An 18,165-nucleotide genomic window follows, 5' to 3' on the forward strand; every position below is an offset into this window, starting at 1 on the left:
TGAAGAGGAACAAAGTCGGAGGACTAACACTACTGAACTTGAAGACTTACTATAATGCTACAACAATCAAGATAATGTGATATTGGTGAACAAATAGACAAATAGTTCAATGGAATATAATAAAGGCCAGAAATAGACCCACATAGATATAGTCAATTAATATTTGACAAAGCAGCAAATACAATGGTGCTGGAACCAACCATCAAGTGGTGCTGGAACAACAGGACATCAACATGCAAAAAATGAATCTAGACACAGATCTTATATCCCTCACAAAAATTAACTCAAAGTTGAATATAGAACTAAAGGTAAAATGTGAAACTATGAAAATCCTAGGGGATAACATAGAAGAATATCTAGATGATCCTGGGTATAAGGATGACTTTTTTTCCCCATTTATCCAGAAATTTTATTCATTATGCCAATTAAGCAAACTAAACCTGAGAGTTATTTATAATGAAAATGAAAAAAAAAAAAAAAAGCAAAACTAACATTATGTCCAAGTTAAAAAGTCTTCGGAAATCACAGATAAAATATTTAGAATAGGTTTCAACATTTTCACACAAATTCTTTTCATGAAAATGTAATTGAAATGGAGCATTGTAAACACTGAAAATTCTATCATCTATTTCTTCATTTGCAGTGTTGCTCTTCTTTGAAATCATGAACATTTGGAACACCACCACAGATTTCATTCCCCTAGGACTCATTAACCACACAGGAGCCCACCTATTTCTTTTTTAGATACAAGATGAAAGGTATGATTGCTAAGCAAAAACTGATAAGCTAAACTTCATAAAAATTAAAAATGTTTGTTCTGTGAAAGGCAATGTCAAGAGAATAACAAGACCAGCCACATAGTAGAAGAAAACATTTGCTAACACTACATCTGATAAAGTACTGTTGTCCAAAATATATATGTATTTCTTAAAACTTAACAACAGGGGCACCTGGGTGGTTCAATCATTAAGTGGCTGCCTTGGGCTCAGATCATGATCCCAGGGTCCTGGGATTGAGCCCCACCTCAGGCTCCCTGCTCAGTGGGAAGCCTACTTCTCCCTCTCCCATTCCCCCTGCTTGTGTTCCCTCTCTCACTGTGTCTCTCTCTGTCAAATAAATAAATAAAATCTTAAAAAAAAAAACTCAACAAAAATTAAAAATAACCTAATTTAAAATGGGCTAGAGAGCTTAACAGATACTTCACCAAAGATATACAGATGGCAAATACTATATGAAAATATACTCCACATCATATGTCATCAAGGAAATACAAATTAGAACAACAATGGGATGCCACCACACACTTATTAGAACAGCCAAAATCTGGCACACTGACAACACAAAATGTTGGCGAGAACATGGAACACCAGGAACCCTCCATTATTCCTGACAGAAATGCCAAATGGTACAACCACTTTGGAAGAAACTGGCTGTTCCTTACAAAACTAAAAATACATTACCATATGATTCAGCAATATATTCCTTGGTATTTACCCAAAGAAACTGAAAGCTTATTATGTCTACACAAAAACCTGCCATAGATGTTTAGATCACCATTATTGATAAGGGCAAAAACTTAGAAGCAATCAAGATACATTTCAGTGTGTGAATAGATTCAATTTTGTCCTCTCCAGAGAGAAACTTCTGACATCTTTTAGAGTATAAGAGAGGACTTTTGCTCAAAGCATGTATCAGTATTTGATTCCTTTTTGTGACTGAATAACATTTCATTGAATGTATTTTACACATTAGGTTTATCCATTCATCCACTGATGGACATCTTGGTTGTTTCTACTTTTCGATTATGATAAATACTGCTGTCATGAATATGTGTGTACCTGTATTTGATTACCTGTTTTCAATTCTCTGGCGGGGACATATATATCTCTCTTGGGGGGGATATATTTCAGTTCTCTGGAGACATATGTATATTTATATACTTTTATATATTTATATAAATATATAGAAATACATTTTATATATTTATTTCAATTATCTGGATATATATATAAATATATATAAAATAGGTGTGCAATGACATCATATGTATATATTTTGGAGGGGGCATATAATAATTCTATTTAATTCCATGAGGAACCACCAAACTGGTTTTCTTGGAGCCTGCACCATTTTGCATTCCCACTGGCTATGTATGATGGTTCCAATATCTCAACATCCTTGTTAACACCTTATTTTCCATTTTTAATCATAGTCATCTTAATGGGTAAGAAAAGGTAACTTGTGGTTTTGACTTGAATTTCTGTAATGATTAATTGAACATTTTCATGAGTTTAATGATTAATTGAACATTTTCATGTGTTTGTTGGTAATATGTATATCTTATTTAAAGAAATGTTTATTTAAGTCCAATGCCCATTTTTTTCCTTTTTTTTATTTTATTAATTTTTTATTTTTTATAAACATATATTTTTATCCCCAGGGGTACAGGTCTGTGAATCACCATCAAAAGAAATGAAATCTTGCCATTTGCGACAACATGGATGGAACTAGAGCGTATCATGCTTAGCGAAATAAGTCAAGCAGAGAAAGACAACTATCATATGATCTCCGTGATATGAGGAAGTGGTGATGCAACATGAGGGCTTAAGTGGGTAGGAGAAGAATAAATGAAACAAGATGGGATTGGGAGGGAGACAAACCATAAGTGACTCTTAATCCCAATGCCCATTTTTAATTAAATTTACTTAATTTTTAATTGGGTTGCTTATCTCTTTGTTCTTAGATTATAAGTATTCCTTATATAGTCTGGATACTGGAACTTTATGAGAGATAGGATTTGCAAATATTTCCTCCCATTATGTAGGTTGTACTTTCACTTTTTGAATAATGTTTTTTATGTACAAAGGTTTTCTGATGAAGGCCAATTTATCCATTTTTCCTTTGTTCTTTTGGCTGTTAGTGTGATATATTATCAATGGACAAGAACGAACCCATCCTAAAAGCAAAGGGCAAAAATATTTACCTCAGTGTTTTCTTTTAAGAGTTTTTTCATTTTAGCTCTTATATTTAAATCACTGTTCCATTTTTCCATCTAAGTTTTGTAGATGGTATGAAGTGCAATTTTATTATTTTCATGTGGCTATCCAGTTGTCCCAATGCCTTTGTTGAAAAGATTATTTTTCTTCCATTTAATGGTCTTGGTACCAAAAAAATCAGCTGACCATATATGTGCGAGTTTATTTCTGGGCTCTCTATTCTATTCTTCTGGTCTATGTACTTGTTTTTATGCTAGTACAACCCTATTTTGATCACTGTAACTTTATAGCAAGTTTTCAAAACAGGAAGTGTGGAAAGAACTTTGTTCTTTTTCAAGATTGTTTTGGCTATTTGGAGGATCCTTTGATATCCATAGAATGATTTATTTTTCTATTTCTGTAAAACATCTTTGGGGGTTTTGATATGTATTATGTTGCATCTGCAGATTGGTTTGAGGATTCACATCGTGACATTATATTGTTCAAACCATAAACACAGGATATCTTCACTTATTTAGGACTACTTTAATTTCTTCGCAATGTTTTGTAGTTAACAGTACACAAGTCTTTCTCCTTTTTGGTTAGAATTATTCCTAGGTATTTTATTATTCTAGATGCTATTGTAAGTGCAATTATTTTTGCCTTTTTGAATTTTTCATTGATAGTGTATAGAAATACAACTGATTTTGTGTATTGATTTTGTATTCTGAAACTTACTGAACTTATTACTATATATATATTTATTTTAATTAATTTATTATATATTTATTATTATATATTATATTATATATATACTAAAATTATTTATTAGCTCTAATAGTTTTTGCATGAATTCTTTAGAATTTTGTATACTTAAGATCATGTCATCTGTGAGTACAGGTATTTTTATTTGTTCCTTTCCGACTTAATTTAGTCTTTTACTTCTTTTTCTTGCCTGATTGTTTACACTAGAACTTCCAGTACAATGTTCAATGGAAGTTGAAAAAGCAGTCTGGATAGAATATATTTTATCTATTTTATCCTTGTCTTGTTCTTTATCTTATGGGGAAAGCTTCCAGTTCTTTAGCATTGAGTATAACACTAGCTGTGGGGTTTTCATAAATGCTATTTATCAGATTGGGAAAATTCTCTTATATTCCTAATTTGTTGAGTATTTTTATCATAAGACTATGTGTATTACATTTGTTGATTTACATATATTGAATTACCTTTGCATTATTGGGATAAATGCACTTAATCATAGCATATAATCCATTTAATGTGGAGCTAATTTAGTGTACTAGTACTATTGAGGATTTTTGCATCCATATTCATAAGGAATAATGGTATTAGTTTTCTTTTCTTATGATGTCTTTGTCTGGCTTTGGTATCAGAGTAATGCTGGCCCTATGATTTGTAAGTGTGCTCTTCCATTTTTTGGAAAATTATTTTTTGAAGGGTTGGTGTTGCTTCTCCTTTAAATAACTGGTAGAATTCACTAGAGACAAAATTTGGTCCTGGAATTTTCTTTTCTTTTATTTTTTAAGATTTTATTTATTTATTTGAGAGAGTGAAAGAGACACAAAGAGAGAGCACAAGTGGGGGTAAGGGCAAAGAGAGAGGGACAGCAGACACCCATTCATGCAGGGAGCCTGATGCAGGGCTCAGTCCCAGGACTCTGAGATCATGACGTGAGCCAGAGTCAGACGGCTGCTTAACTGACTGAGCCACCCAGGCGCTCCTGGGATTTCCTTTGTTAGGAAGTACTGGTAATCCAGTACCTTTACTTATTATACCTCTGTCCAGATATTATATTTCTTTTTGAGTCAGTTTTCACAAGTTGTGAGTTTCTAGGAATGTGTTCATTTCATTTAGTTATCTAATTTATTGACACATGAATGTTCATTTTTTAATAAATGATTGTATTTCTGTAATGTCAGTAGTTATATCTCCACTTCCATTTCCCATTTAGTAATTTGAATCTTCTATTCTTAGTCAGTCTAACAAAAATTTTGGCAGTTGTGTTGATCGTTTCAAAGTACCAACTTTTAGTTTTACTGATTTTTTTTCTCATTTTGCTTATCTCCACTCTAATTTTTATTATTTCCTTCCTTATGCTGGCTTTTGTAGTTTTATCTTCTTTATTTCATTGCTTAAGTTACTAATTTTTTTTTAATTTTTTTTTTTTAATTTTTTATTTTTTATAAACATATATTTTTTATAAACATATATTTTTATCCCCAGGTCTGTGAATCACCAGGTTTACACACTTCACAGCACTCACCAAATCACATACCCTCCCCAATGTCCATAATCCCACCCCCTTCTCCCCAACCCCCTCCCCCCGGCAACCCTCAGTTTGTTTTGTGAGATTAAGAGTCACTTATGGTTTGTCTCCCTCCCAATCCCATCTTGTTTCATTTATTCTTCTACCCACTTAAGCCTCCATGTTGCATCACCACGTCCTCATATCAGGGAGATCATATGATAGTTGTCTTTCTCTGCTTGACTTATTTCGCTAAGCATGATATGCTCTAGTTCCATCCACGTTGTTGCAAATGGCAAGATTTCATTTCTTTTGATGGCTGCATAGTATTCCATTGTGTATATATACCACATCTTCTTGATCCATTCATCTGTTGATGGACATCTAGGTTCTTTCCATAGTTTGGCTATTGTGGACATTGCTGCTATAAACATTCGGGTGCATGTGTCCCTTTGGATCACTACATTTGTATCTTTAGGGTAAATACCCAATAGTGCAATTGCTGGGTCATAGGGCAGTTCTATTTTCAACATTTTGAGGAACCTCCATGCTGTTTTCCAGAGTGGCTGCACCAGCTTGCATTCCCACCAACAGAGAAGGGGAACCCTCCTACACTAATTTTTTAATTACTTTTTTATTGAAGTAGAATTGATACATAATGCTACATTAGTTTCAAGTGGAGATCTTTTAAAATATATCTACAGCTATAAATTTCTCTTTAAATACTACTTCCACTACATCTTAGAAGTATGCTATGTTGTATTTTCATTCTCATTTGTCTCAAAATATTTTCCAGTTTCCCTTGTGCTTTCATCTTTGATCCCCTGGTTGTTTAAGAGTGTGTTGTTTAATATCCAAATATTTTTAAATTTTCCAGTTTTCCTTTTGTTACACATTATGAGTATCATTACATTGTGGCAGAAAAGATTTGAATTTTTAAAATTTTATTACCTGTTGTTTTGTGGCCTAACATAATGGTGTATTTTGGAGAGTTTTCCATGTGAACTTGAGAAAAAAAATGTGTATTCTGTCATTTGGGGATGGTGTGTTCTGTGCATGTATGTTACGTCTAGGTTATGTTATTATTCAGGTCCTCTTCTTTTAAATTGATAATCTCTCTGGGTTTTCAACCCATTATTGACAGTGGGGTACTGAAGTCTCAACTCTTATTGTAGAACTGTCTATTTCTTCCTTCAATCCTGTCAATTTTTGCTTCATATATTTGGAGGCTCTTTTGTTAAATACATATGTTTATAATTGTTATATCTTCTTTATGGATTGAATCTTTTATCAATATGTAATGTTCTTGGGGCACCTGGGTGGCTCAGTGGGTTAAGCCTCTACCTTTGGCTCAGGTCATGACCTCAGGGTCCTGAGATTGAGCCCCACATCAGGCTCTCTGCTCAGCAGGGAGACTACTTCCCCTACCCCCGTCACCTGCCTCTCTGCCTAGGTGTGATCTTTGTCTGTCAAATAAATAAATAAAATCTTAAATATATGTATTTAAGTATATATATTTAAGATTTTATTTATTCTATTTACTTATTATATTTTATTTAAATTATATTTGTATTACAATTATTAATTATATTATATTTATAATTATTATATAATTATAATATTAATATAATATATAAAATATATAATATATAAATATATATTATATGTAAATATATAAATCATGTATAAATCTGCTTTTTCATTGGAGAGTTTATCTATTTATTCAAAGTAATTATTGTTCTGTCATTTTTGTCTTCTTTATGTCTTATGTCTTTGGTCCTCAATTCTTCCATTACTGTCTTTTATGTTTACTTGATTTTTTAATAGTGTTCTGCTTTGATTCCTAATTTTCTTTTTTGAAATTTTTAACTTTTTTTCTTGGTGATTACTTTAGAGATTACAATCAATTTCTTAAAAATTTAACAATCTATTGTGAATTACTACTACCTTACTTCAGTAGTATACAGGAACTCCTATATAGCTCTATCACACTCACTTTATGTTGATGGCACAAATTATATCTTTATACACTGTGTGCCTATTACTATAGATTTATAATTATTGCTTTATATATTTATTTTAAATTATATTGCAAAAAATAAAAGCTACTCTATTTGTGCTGAATTGCCTTAGCTTTTGTTATCTGGGGAAATCTTAATTTCTCCTTCATGGGAATATATTTAATCTTAATTATTTTATGTAATTTCTCCATCATTAGAATTATTTGAAGGATATAGAATTCTTGGTTGACACTTTTCTCTTTCATCTCTTTAAGAGATCATCCCAATGATCTCTGGACTCCATGGTTTCTGCTGAGAAATTGGGTGTAATCCTACTGAGGATTCCTTATATGTAATAAGTCCCTTTTTTTTTTTTTTTTTTTTTTTTGCTGCTTTCAAATTCCCTTTTAACACTTAATTATAAGATCTCTTTGTTTATCGTTTTTGGAGTTTGTTGAGAATCTCAGACATTCAGATTCATGACTTTTATCAAATTTTGGAAGGTTTTTGGCCATTATTTCCTCAAATGTTTTTTGTTTCCCTTTATCTTTTTTTTCTTCTACCATTCTGAAATTCCCTTTATGTTTATGTTGGTATGGTTGGAGGGCTCCATAGGTCCTTTGAGCTGTGTTCATTTTTCTTATTCTTCTCTCTTTTTTCTTCTCAGACTATTATTTTTATTGACCTGTCTTTTAAGAATTGCTGATTTTTTTCTTCTGCCTGCTCAAATCTGCTCTTCATAACTCCAGTGAGTTTTTCCATTTCAGTTATTATACTTTTAACCTCTAGAATTTGTTGGTTTCTTTTTATTCCTATTCTTTATTTGTTTGTACATCATTCTGGTTTGCTTTAGCTTTTTGTCCACAGTTTCCTTTAGCCTTATCAGAATATATAATACAATTGATAAAAAGGGGTTTTTTTTTTTGATAAATGCAATATCTGTATTTCCACAGGGAGTTTCTGTTGATTTCTTATTTAAACAGGCTATGCTTTCTTATTTCTTTCTATCCTTTGTAATTTTTTTTTTTTTTTTTTTTGAGAACTGAACAGTTTGAATATAATAATGTGGCAACTCTGGAAATCAGATTCTTCTTGGTCTTTGGGTTTTGTTTTTGTAGTTTTCTGTGAGTCCTAGTTGTTTGTTTGCTTAGTGGTGTTTCTAAGCTATTTTTATAAAGACTGTATTCTTTGTTATGTATCATCTTAGAAGTGTTTGCTTTTTTGGCTTTTGGTCAGCAGGTGTCCTGACAGAGATTTCCTTGAACATCTGAATTTCTATCCCCATCAGAAAAAAAAGGAGAGCAAAGAGAAAAGAAAAAGAGAAACAAAACAAAACAAAACAACAAAGGGGAAAAAAACTCCCAGTCTTTGTAGATTGAGTCTGTGTTAAGGTGTTCTTTTAATGCTTAGCCAGATTGTTTACAACTATGCCTTAGCCTTCATTTCCTGTTTGTACTGAGCCTAGAGATCAGCCAGAGGTGAAAGATTAGGATCTTTTTTCAAGTCTTTTCTGAGCATGCATCCTGCCCTAGGCATGCACAGGACTCTAAATTTCCCTGTATATGCAAGCCTTTTTCAATATCTTAATTTCCTAAAGAAACTCCCTCCCTAGCTTTTTCTCTCAGGGTTTTAGTGTTTCTTGTTTGACTCCATTGTATTCTCTTGCCTCTAAGAGAGCCGAGCTGTTCATTTGCCTTTCAGTATTTGTGAAGAATGCAGTATGCACAGCTGCTTTACCATCTGAGAGAGTACTGAATTTAAAAATAATAATAATAATAATAATAATAATAATGATAATAATAAGACAAGTGCTCTGTGTCAGTCCTTCAGGTAGCTCCCAGACAGGTTGAAACAGAGGAATCAACTCCGTTAAGAATAAAGTCTGCTCTGCTCCTTCTGGAACCAGAGGCCAGGATCTCAAACTGAGACAGCAGACTGCTGTCTTTTAAGACCACCACCACATTTGTAAGGGGAATATGGCAAGAGTGAGTACAGATTCCAAAAGCTTTCCTACTAATTATAAGTTGCTTTTTTTTTAAAATTTAGTACTTGCTTAGGAGTTTGTCTATTTTAATCTTTCAGAAGAACTAGCTTATAGTTTTGCTGAACAACAAAGGCCATTAAAAATTAAAAACTTTCTTTTAATTACTTTTGGCCCTGCTTCACAGATTGTTGGCTATGCAAGGTTGTTAATTTATAAACATTGAAAGACAGTAAGTGTAATAATAAAGGACACAGGCTCTAGAACCAGACTGTCAAGGGTATTACTGTGTACTGTAATAGCTGAGTGACTTCAGCAAGTTAGCTAACTTCTCTTTGCTTCTTTCCTCCTCCAAAATGGAAAATAACAATAGTATCTATCTCATAGGGTTGTGGTGAGAATTAAACCAGTTAATATAAGTGAAAGGCCTAGAATAGCACCTGACATTTTAAATGTTATTAGTTATGGTTGATACTCTGTAATGGTAAGCAGGCAGTTTCTCCAAACATTTCATAAACACTTGAAGAATGTAAAATTCTATAATAGAGTTTCTCTAAAAATCAAAATTGATAATTATGTCATCTAAATCTTTTATATTTGTATTTATTACTCATTATTTGTCAAATTCTAAAAGCTGTAGATTACAGTACCCAGCTATTATTGTGATTTGGCCAAAGTATTTCTATTTTTGCTTTGTATGTTTCAACATTAATTTCTTAATTGAAAGACTCAAAGAATGTTCATTAAAATATGGTCATTTATCAAGCAGAATAAAATATAAGTTACCTTTGTCTTCCTTTACGATTTTGTCACATTGAACCTCTTTATTCTTTGGAGCTCCATTAATAGTCTGCATCATCCTTTCAACATATAAGTCATTGCCTAATCTATTTTTACAAAGGGTCTCATAAGTCCTGTTTCTCCGACTATAAAAAACAAAGTATATTTAACTCATTAATAAAAGTTATTACCACAGATCTTTCTTATGTTATGCTTTCTCTTTAAAATTACCTTCTTTAATGTGGATTGCACCAAACATGAAGTGAGAGTTTAAAAAACCCTTTAAGGAAAGACTGCACTAAATCACCTCCAAAGGATTCCATTTACTGTACCTCCCAGCATCCCTACTACTGTCAGTGCCCACCAACAATATGCTAGCACTATCTCCAGATAGGTTTTAAGAACGTTGTTGTGAACACTGGAAACTACACATTTCCCTTAAGGTACCACTTTTGTGTCATCCTGTAGGTTTTCTTTTCATAATTATTTAATTCTGAGTATTTCTTAAATTTCTATTATGATTTCTTCTTTGATTCATGAGGAATTTAGAAAATGTGCTTTGTAACTTCCAAATGTGTATGTGAATATGTATCTGTGTTTTTATTGAGGTTTATGTTATTAATTTTCAACTTAATTCCTTTTGTGGCCAGAGAATTTAGTTTGTATGGTACTATTTCTTTGAAATTTTTGAAACCTTGATTCATGGCCTTCTGCATGGATGATTTTTATAAATATTCCATGGGTGCTTGAAAAGAGTGTATGGTCTCTAATTATTGAATGAAGAGTTGTGATCATTAAATTATGTTTCTGGTCCAAATTTTCAATATCTATGTGAATTTTTTATCTGGTTGACATAAAGTAATTAAGAGAGGCATGTTTAAATCTCCTACTTTAGTAGGATACTTACCAAGTTTTTAATTTGTGCTTTTCATATATGTTGAGGTTATTTTATTAGGCATATTTAAGATTGAAATTATTTTTACCTTCCTGTCATTATGAAGTGAACTTCTTTGCCCCAATAATGCTGTTGGTTTAATTGTTTCTCTGTGGATGATATGCTTTTTCTTTCCTTTTTTCTTCTGTTTTAAAAATCTTTTAATATTTGATATCTTGGACTATCAGTACAATGCATTGAATCCACTTCATTTTTGTGGATTTTTTTTTTAATTTATTCCTGTTTCTGTGACATGGTGTCTTCTAAGAGCTTGGGAAAGTCCTTACCCACTCTTTTTAATAGTTCCCCTCCTCCATTCTTTCTATTTTGACATTTTGAAACTAACCAGATGCATGTTAGACCTTTATTCTATTGTTGATGTCTTTATCTTCTCTTTCATACTTTATATCACATTTTTCTCTCCAAGGTTTATTTTGTATAATTTATCCAGATCTATATTTCAATTTATTAAATCTCTGTTCAATTATGCCTTGTTTAAATTTAACATTTACTTTTTAATCTCAACAATGATATAAGTATACCTTATTTTACAGTTATTTTTAGATGTTTTTACAAATATGAGTCATCATTTTGATAGTTTCTTAATGTTAGTATGGTGTAACTTTATCTTTTATTTAAATATTTCACACATATTCTATATTCTGTATCTCATAATATAGCCCTATTAAAATCTCATCCACAGATCTCATGATGTAAATCTAGGGTTTGTTATTGCTTTAATTCTCATTCATAATGGCTTCTTTATTGGTTTAGTGTATTTTTACCAAACTCAAGATGAGGGAATCTTAAAAGTCTAAATGGGATATGATTTCCTCCAGAGAAAATTCATGTTTTCTTAAGATAGTAGCTATGAGACCTAGGATTGCTTGAGATAACTGAAATCCTTTTAAGGGTCATTGATTAATACAAAAATATCTCTTTCAGTTATCTCAATTTTCCAGGAACCAAAGATTTTAATAGAGTCTAGATCCATGTGCTAATTTTAACATTTGCTTCTAGTATCTCTCCCTCTCTGATTTCAGATAATTTATTTATCCATTTGCTATTCTTTATTTTCCTTTTTTTGGTGTTAAGAGCTTACCCTTATGTCTTAGGAGTTTCAAAGAATGTTATTCAGGATCTACTTGTACTATATTTTGAAGTCCAAAAAAATTCTAGGTCATTTTATATTTGGGTAAGAATAATGCCCTAAAAATATTTTAATGATGGATTTTTAGTACTATTAATCATATTCAAAGTATATTTGAATCTAAATAATCTGAATAACAATAATCTATTTTTAGCAGCTAAATTAATTTCAGACAGAGCAGACTTCAGAGCAAGGCAAATCACCAGAGAAAAGAGGGGCATTACATAATGATAAAAAGGTCAATTCTCCAAAAAATGCATAACAATCCTTCATGTGTATGTATTTAACAACAAAATTTCAAAATACAGAAGGCAAAAACTAAAGACCTATTTAAATTAATTAATAAGGAGAAATGGAAAATCTGCTCTAATACAGTAAATTCAGTTATTTTCCCATTATATATTTTCCTTCTTAAGTTTTTAATATAAAAATGTCAGTCCTTTCTTTTTAAACTGGACATAATTTATACAAGCATAAAAGAAAAAATCCTTAAAATATATATTGAGACTTGGAAGCTTCTTTTATTTCTTTTATTATTTGATTTAGTAGTTTACCTACTTTTTGAAGAATAAGGTAAAGTTATGGGTTCTTCCTCCAGAAAAGAAGTACATACAACATAAATACTTTACATATCACTTCATAGGGCAAATAAATAACTTTATATATAATTTCACCAAGCACATATGACACCACTATTTATCCAGGAATCCCCCAAAACAGAAACAAGGATAAGAACCTCTGACTTAGCATTTAAATTACAGAAACAAATAGACAATTGAGCCATACATACGTGACCTTCGCAGCTTCTTCAGATTCCACAGAAACCATGACTGTTGGTAGGTTAAAAAACCTCAGTGTTTCTGTCTCTGTGAGTATTATCTCTATAGTCTTCTGTAGGTCTTCTTTTGTTACAATTTTTTCAGGTGTTGCCCTCACAACTCGTAAATCTAAAATACATGACTTAATAAAAAATCATTTACTAATTGCTATTTTTAATTTTCATTTTACCAAAGTATCACGATGGATCATGCATTGGAGGTGGCTGTATGTGGTCAAAGAACAGACCATGTTGTGGGATGTATTCAATCCCTCTGATGCTGGGATAGATTGTGATAATAATCATATCCTCCCGTCTCCCTCTGAGAGGATGATCTTCCCTGCTGCTGCTGACACTGCGGATTGCCCAAGTTTTCATTGCTAAGGCTTTCTTCCTTCCCTTGCTCTTTCCATGAAGAAAATCACGTGTTTAGCTTTCTTAGCCTCTCTTGAAGCTAGAGGTGACCATGTGACAGAGCTCTGACCAATGAGAGAACAGTGGAAATATATAGGAAAGAAGGCGGCTCCTGGGGAAGCTTTTACTTTCCTGATAAATAAGGGTGACATGACTGAAGCTACCGCCTTTCTCCCTCTTTCTGCCTCTAATGTGGATATAATACCCACAGCTGGGGCAGATATTTTGAGACCATGGAGCAAAAAGCAAGAAGCAAGAAGTGAAAAGAAAAGTTTTAAGGAAAGAGAATTAGCAGAGCGGCCAATCAAGAGTCTGACAGTCAAGACACAAAATCAAATTCAAAAGTATTGACCTTTCAAGTTCTTTTTTTTTTTTTTAATTTTTTATTTTTTATAAACATATATTTTTATCCCCAGGGGTACAGGTCTGTGAATCACCAGGTTTACACACTTCACAGCACTCACCAAAGCACATACCCTCCCCACTGTCCATAATCCCACCCCCTTCTCCCAAACCCCCTCCCCCCAGCAACCCTCAGTTTGTTTTGTGAGATTAAGAGTCACTTATGGTTTGTTTAATGTGAGAAAAATAGGTGGTAGTTTAAGCTAACGTAGTTGGGTATTCTCTTACTTGTTGTCAGAGCATTGTAATTACATATCTTAACACCAAAGACTCTCAAGCACTTTCCCAACCTTATGAATACTTTCATCAACCCTTCATTATCATCTCAGAGGAAGAGACACCCTTACTGCACTCCGAGGCAAATGTTCCTTAGGTAGGTACCTATTTCTTCCAGCACTTTGGATCAGGCATCATTTTGTCATTCTTATATCTTTGTTTTCATAACCGTTTATCTCATGTTTTATGCTCTGCCTGGAAGGAGCCACTCCAATTTGTTCTCCTGACAAATTACCAATCACCTTTAAGAACCCAATTCAAAAGTCTATAATGTTCTCTATGAATTCTTTTTCTTTCCCCACCTTCAAGATGTTAATCTTCACGTTCAAAGCGCTCCCATTACATTGGCATATGTCCTATTACGACACTGATCACAATGTATCAGAAGGACTTGCCTCCTGAGTTAAAAGCTCTCCTAAGGCCAGAGAGTCACCCTGGGAACTTGAATGCTACCTTGGTAATTCTCATGTAGCTACTCCTCAGTCCAGCCTTTGGAAATCATTATCATAGTTCTTTTGTCTCAAGTACCTGACAAATCATAAGCATATTTGCTAAGGAAATAATGGGCTGTTACTGAAATAAATGACATTATTTTCATTACCTGTAAAACTAGTCAGTTTTTCCCGTCTGTAGGATGGTTCTTCGAGGTCTTCTGCTATTGAGTCAGTAGTAGATACACTTGATTTAGAAACTGTGCTACTTCCTAAAACTGACCTTTAATAATGAAAAACATTACTCATTTATTTAGGTGTTCTTATGGGTAATTAAATATATAAATAAAAAACATTACCATAGTGAGAAATCAAATATAATATAATCATATAAGAAACACTGATAAAAAGAGACTACTTATTGAAACAGAGTTGGTTTGTAGTGCTCCTTAAGTAAAAGGTCATTATAAATATATTTTAGAGAGAAAACATGTCAAACCTATGTCTAAAGTCCTTCGATGGATTCCCAATATATTTAGAATAAAAAGTTAAAATATAGTCTACCTATCCAGTCTCTCCATCTTCATTATCACTCTTCCCCTGCCCCACTTTTTCTCAATCTTGTGGTGCTCTCCTATTTTAGAGTCTCAGCCTGGAACCTCCTTCCATTTTTCACCAATTTTCTGCTCATCATTCAAATCCCATATTAAATGTGATTTTTTCAATTTTATAAAGATCCTCTCAAGATTTAATTAAAAGAAAATCTATATACTGGTTGGGAAATCAACAAACTAAAGAATACAAAGATAATTTCCTTGAACAATGAACTTAATATTACTTCATGATCCTTTTCTATTTATAAGTCCAACTGTCCTTCAAAAGGATAGGTTCAGTTTACAGAAATATTATTTGTTTTGTGGAGCACTCCTATGATTACTTTGTGCAAATTTGGAGGCAGACTCTCAAACAGCATATTTTCTCTTAAATTTTGTGCTTAGTTAACATCTGGAACTTTTAACTTGTCAGATTGAAAATTACACATTCAAATATTTCCCCATAATCTTTAGATTATTTTAGGACATCATGTTTTATTACTGCGAAGACTCTGAACTTCTTCACTGTAAGCATTAGAAAAATTTCAGTAATGTGTCTACACAATACATGCATAACATTTCATTTAAAAAAATTATGAAACAGAGGAGAAATCAAACCCTAGGAGAAGAGGGATTTGCAGGGAAGAATGGAGTTGGGGGCCACAGAAAAGGAAAGCTACTTCTTCCCATCAATTGCAATAGAGAAGAAATTGAAGAAGTATGTCTGTGGGTATGTGATGCTAGCCCCACCTTTTGGTTCCTCAGGAAATCTTGAGTAAAATCTACATATATTGCTCACAAAGGTTTTGGTGTATCAGGGAACTCTTAAGTCATGCTAAGCTCTACATCTAAGTAAAACATGAGGGGAACACCAAGATGGCATACTAATGTAGAGTGGAGTTAGGAGTCTGAAGACAACTTCTAAGTTACATATATGCAACTGAAATAAAAAGACAGTAGATATTATATAAAAAAGAACAATAAAATAGTATACTCTACCTTGTAAACTGCCCTAACATACTAGGATTTATTGTATTCTGATACAGGCTATAGGAGGATATATATTCTGATCCATATGATCCTTCTTGTGATGTAAATAGTTTATTTGGCTTTGCTGTTCCCATATTTGGGTCTTGTTGGTAAAGAGGTCGGGGAGTAACATCAACTCCAAGTGCATTAATTACCTGTGGAAAGTGGTTATTTAAAATGAAATGTTAAAAAAAGGGGGGGGGAATGTTTCTGAATAATGAGCCCTAGAAAATTATATTAGTTGTAACATTTCTTTTGTTTCTGATTTTATTTATTTTAACCTAATTTTATTTGAATTCCCTCTTCTTTTTTTCTGGTGAATATAGTTAAAGATTTGTCAATTTTGTTTATCTTTTCAAAGAACCAGCTTTTAGTTTTACTGGTCTTCTCTATTATCTTTTCTGTCCCTATTTCATTTGTTTCTGTTCTATTCTGTTATTTCTTTCCTTCCACTAACTTTGGGCTTCATTTGTTCTTTTTCTAGTCCTTTGAGGTACAAAATTAAGTTGTCTGAGACTCTTTGTTTCTTGAGGTAGGTATTTATCTCTAAGAACTTCCCCTTTAGAATTGTTTTTGCTGCATCCCACAAATTTTGATATATTTCTTTTCTTTTTTAAAATTTAATTTATTTTTTAAATTTCTTTTCAGTGTTTCAGAATTCATTGTTTATGCACCACACCCTGTGCTCCATGCAATACATTCCTTCCATAATACCCACCGCCAGGCTCACCCAACCCCCACCCCCCTCCCCTCCAAAACCCTCAGATTGTTTTTCAGAGTCCACAGTCTCTCATGATTCATCTCCCCCTCCAATTTCCTCCAACTCCCTTCTCCTCTCCATCTCCCCATATCCTCTGTGTTATTCCTTATGCTCCACAAATAAGAGAAACCATATAATTCTGTCTCAAGGTATTTTTTTCTCTTTTGAATTCTTCTTTGACCAATTCGTTACTCAGAAGCATATTGTTTAATCGCCACATTATTTTTGAGCTTTCCAGTTTTCTTTGTGTTATTAATATCTAGTTCCCCAACCTTGTGGCTGGAAAAGATGCTTGATATGGTTTCAATTCTCTTCAATTAATTAAGACACATTTTGTGGCCTAACATACGCGCTATCCTGGAAAATGTTCCATGTGTATTTGAGAAGAATCTGTATTCTGTTGCTTTTGGTTGGTATCACCCTTTCTGAGCCTCTATTCATTTTCTTCGTTCTTTTTTTCCACTATGTTTTTGGCGTGTGTAATCTCTATAGATCTATTCTCAAGTTGGCTAATTCTTCCTTCTGTCAATTAAAATCTATTATTTAGCTTCTCCAGTGAATGTTTAAAGTTTTGATTACTGTGCTTTTCAATTCCAGAATTTCCATTTGGTTCTTTTTTATAATTTTTTTTGGAGCAACCCAGAAACTGCATTTTAATTTTAATTGAGATATAACTGACACATAAGATTGTATCCATTTTAGGTGTACAACATAATGATTTGACATATGTGTGTATTACAAAATGATTACAATAGTAAGTTTATATAAAATCCATCACCTCAGGGGCACCTGGGTGGCTCAGTCAGTTAAACATCCAACTCTTGGTTTGGGCTCATGTCATGATCTCATGGGTTATGAGACTGAGCCCCATATGGGGCTCCATACCCAGCTGGGAGTCTACTTGGGGAGTTTCTCTCTTTGCCCCTCTCCCACTCACTTGTTCTCTCTCTAAAATAAATAACAAATCTTTAACCAAAATAAATTAAAATCCATCACCTCACATAGTTAAACAAAATTATTTTTTGTTACGATGAGAATTTTTTTTTTTTTTAAGATTTTATTCATTTGTTTTAGAGACAGAGAGCATTCTGGCAGGGGCAAAGGGAGAAAAGAATCCTAAGCAGACTCTCTACTGAGTGGGGAGCCTGATGTGCGCCTGATCCCAGGACCTTGAGACTAAGATCTGAGCCAAAACCAAGAGTCGGAAGCCCAAGCAACTGTGCTCCCCAGGCGACCCATGATGAGAACTTTTAAAATCAATTTTCTCAGGAACTTTCATATATACAATGTAGTATTTTTTTCAAGTTTTTATTTAAATTCTAGTTAGTTAACATACATTGTAACATTAGCTTCAGGT

General features: G+C 32.8%; 1 protein-coding gene across 2 annotated transcripts in view; it reads right to left on the reverse strand.

Annotated features, from left to right (window-relative positions):
* Positions 1-18,165, reverse strand: part of DNAI4 (dynein axonemal intermediate chain 4) — an 81,824-nt gene that overhangs the window by 45,994 nt on the left and 17,665 nt on the right. For both annotated transcript variants that reach the window (XM_059135816.1, XM_059135815.1), the window contains 4 exons: positions 16,019-16,203; positions 14,597-14,709; positions 12,877-13,033; positions 10,009-10,148 (listed from right to left, as the gene is read on the reverse strand). In XM_059135816.1, coding sequence (XP_058991799.1) covers positions 10,009-10,148; positions 12,877-13,033; positions 14,597-14,709; positions 16,019-16,143 — 535 coding nt within the window. In that variant the 5' untranslated portion in view covers positions 16,144-16,203. The remainder of the gene's footprint in view (positions 1-10,008; positions 10,149-12,876; positions 13,034-14,596; positions 14,710-16,018; positions 16,204-18,165) is intronic.

This window comes from Mustela lutreola, chromosome 10 (assembly GCF_030435805.1).
Source record: "Mustela lutreola isolate mMusLut2 chromosome 10, mMusLut2.pri, whole genome shotgun sequence".
NCBI lineage: Eukaryota > Metazoa > Chordata > Mammalia > Carnivora > Mustelidae > Mustela > Mustela lutreola.